This window comes from Argiope bruennichi, chromosome X1 (genome assembly GCF_947563725.1).
Source record: "Argiope bruennichi chromosome X1, qqArgBrue1.1, whole genome shotgun sequence".
Classification (NCBI taxonomy): domain Eukaryota; kingdom Metazoa; phylum Arthropoda; class Arachnida; order Araneae; family Araneidae; genus Argiope; species Argiope bruennichi.
The window spans coordinates 5,345,767-5,346,705 of record NC_079162.1 but is presented as its reverse complement, the minus strand read 5'-3'; the positions used below and the strand labels follow the sequence as shown (position 1 = coordinate 5,346,705).

The 939-nt window shown below is 49.1% G+C and overlaps 1 protein-coding gene across 1 annotated transcript; it reads left to right on the top strand.

Annotated features, from left to right (window-relative positions):
• Nucleotides 1-624, top strand: LOC129958440 (RNA polymerase-associated protein CTR9 homolog). The gene has a single exon (XM_056070931.1). It carries the CDS (start codon nucleotides 1-3, stop codon nucleotides 622-624), a length of 624 nt encoding a protein of 207 aa, XP_055926906.1.
• The last annotated feature ends 315 nt before the right edge of the window (nucleotides 625-939 follow it).

Here is a 939-nt window from a genome sequence, read left to right as displayed (position 1 = left end):
ATGACCAGTAGGAGGCACAGGCGGAGAGGGTGGAAGAGAGCAGGAGGCACAGGCGGAGAGGGTGGAAGAGAGCAGGAGGCACAGGCGGAGAGGGTGGAAGAGAGCAGGAGGCACAGGCGGAGAGGGTGGAAGAGAGCAGGAGGCACAGGCGGAGAGGGTGGAAGAGAGCAGGAGGCACAGGCGGAGAGGGTGGAAGAGAGCAGGAGGCACAGGCGGAGAGAGTGGAAGAGAGCAGGAGGCACAGGCGGAGAGAGTGGAAGAGAGCAGGAGGCACAGGCGGAGAGAGTGGAAGAGAGCAGGAGGCACAGGCGGAGAGAGTGGAAGAGAGCAGGAGGCACAGGCGGAGAGAGTGGAAGAGAGCAGGAGGCACAGGCGGAGAGAGTGGAAGAGAGCAGGAGGCACAGGCGGAGAGAGTGGAAGAGAGCAGGAGGCACAGGCGGAGAGAGTGGAAGAGAGCAAGAAGCGGTTGAGACTGCACAAGCTGAAACAGATGGTCGTGCCAAAGGCCAAGAAGCAGGATGTTTAGACCAAGATGGTAAAAATGAAGATTGCCTTGAGGAAGACAATGCACGAAACTCAGTAGAATCCAAAATGAATTTAGGAGCAATTGATTGGCATTTTTGATCCTGTAAAAATTATATAAGAAAAATGAATAACAGATCTTTTAAAACAACTCTGGACATTAAAAATATCAATATAAATTATAAATAATCAGATAACAGATGCATTTATATTATATATATACACACATACCTTTTGGGAAGCTGATGGAAAAGAAGAAACATATGAAGGAACTCTATCAACAAAAGTTGGTACCTCACTACAAGGCACAGCAGAACCAGAATGCTGTGGCCATGATGATAAAAATGAAGGTTGATCACAGGAAGGCAATGGAGGAAACTCCAAAGAATCCAAAATATATCCCGAGGTGATCAACTG

Excerpts from the sequence above, each read along its gene's own strand:
- LOC129958440 (XM_056070931.1), top strand. The coding sequence starts at position 1 with ATGACCAGTAGGAGGCACAGGCGGAGAGGGTGGAAGAGAGCAGGAGGC.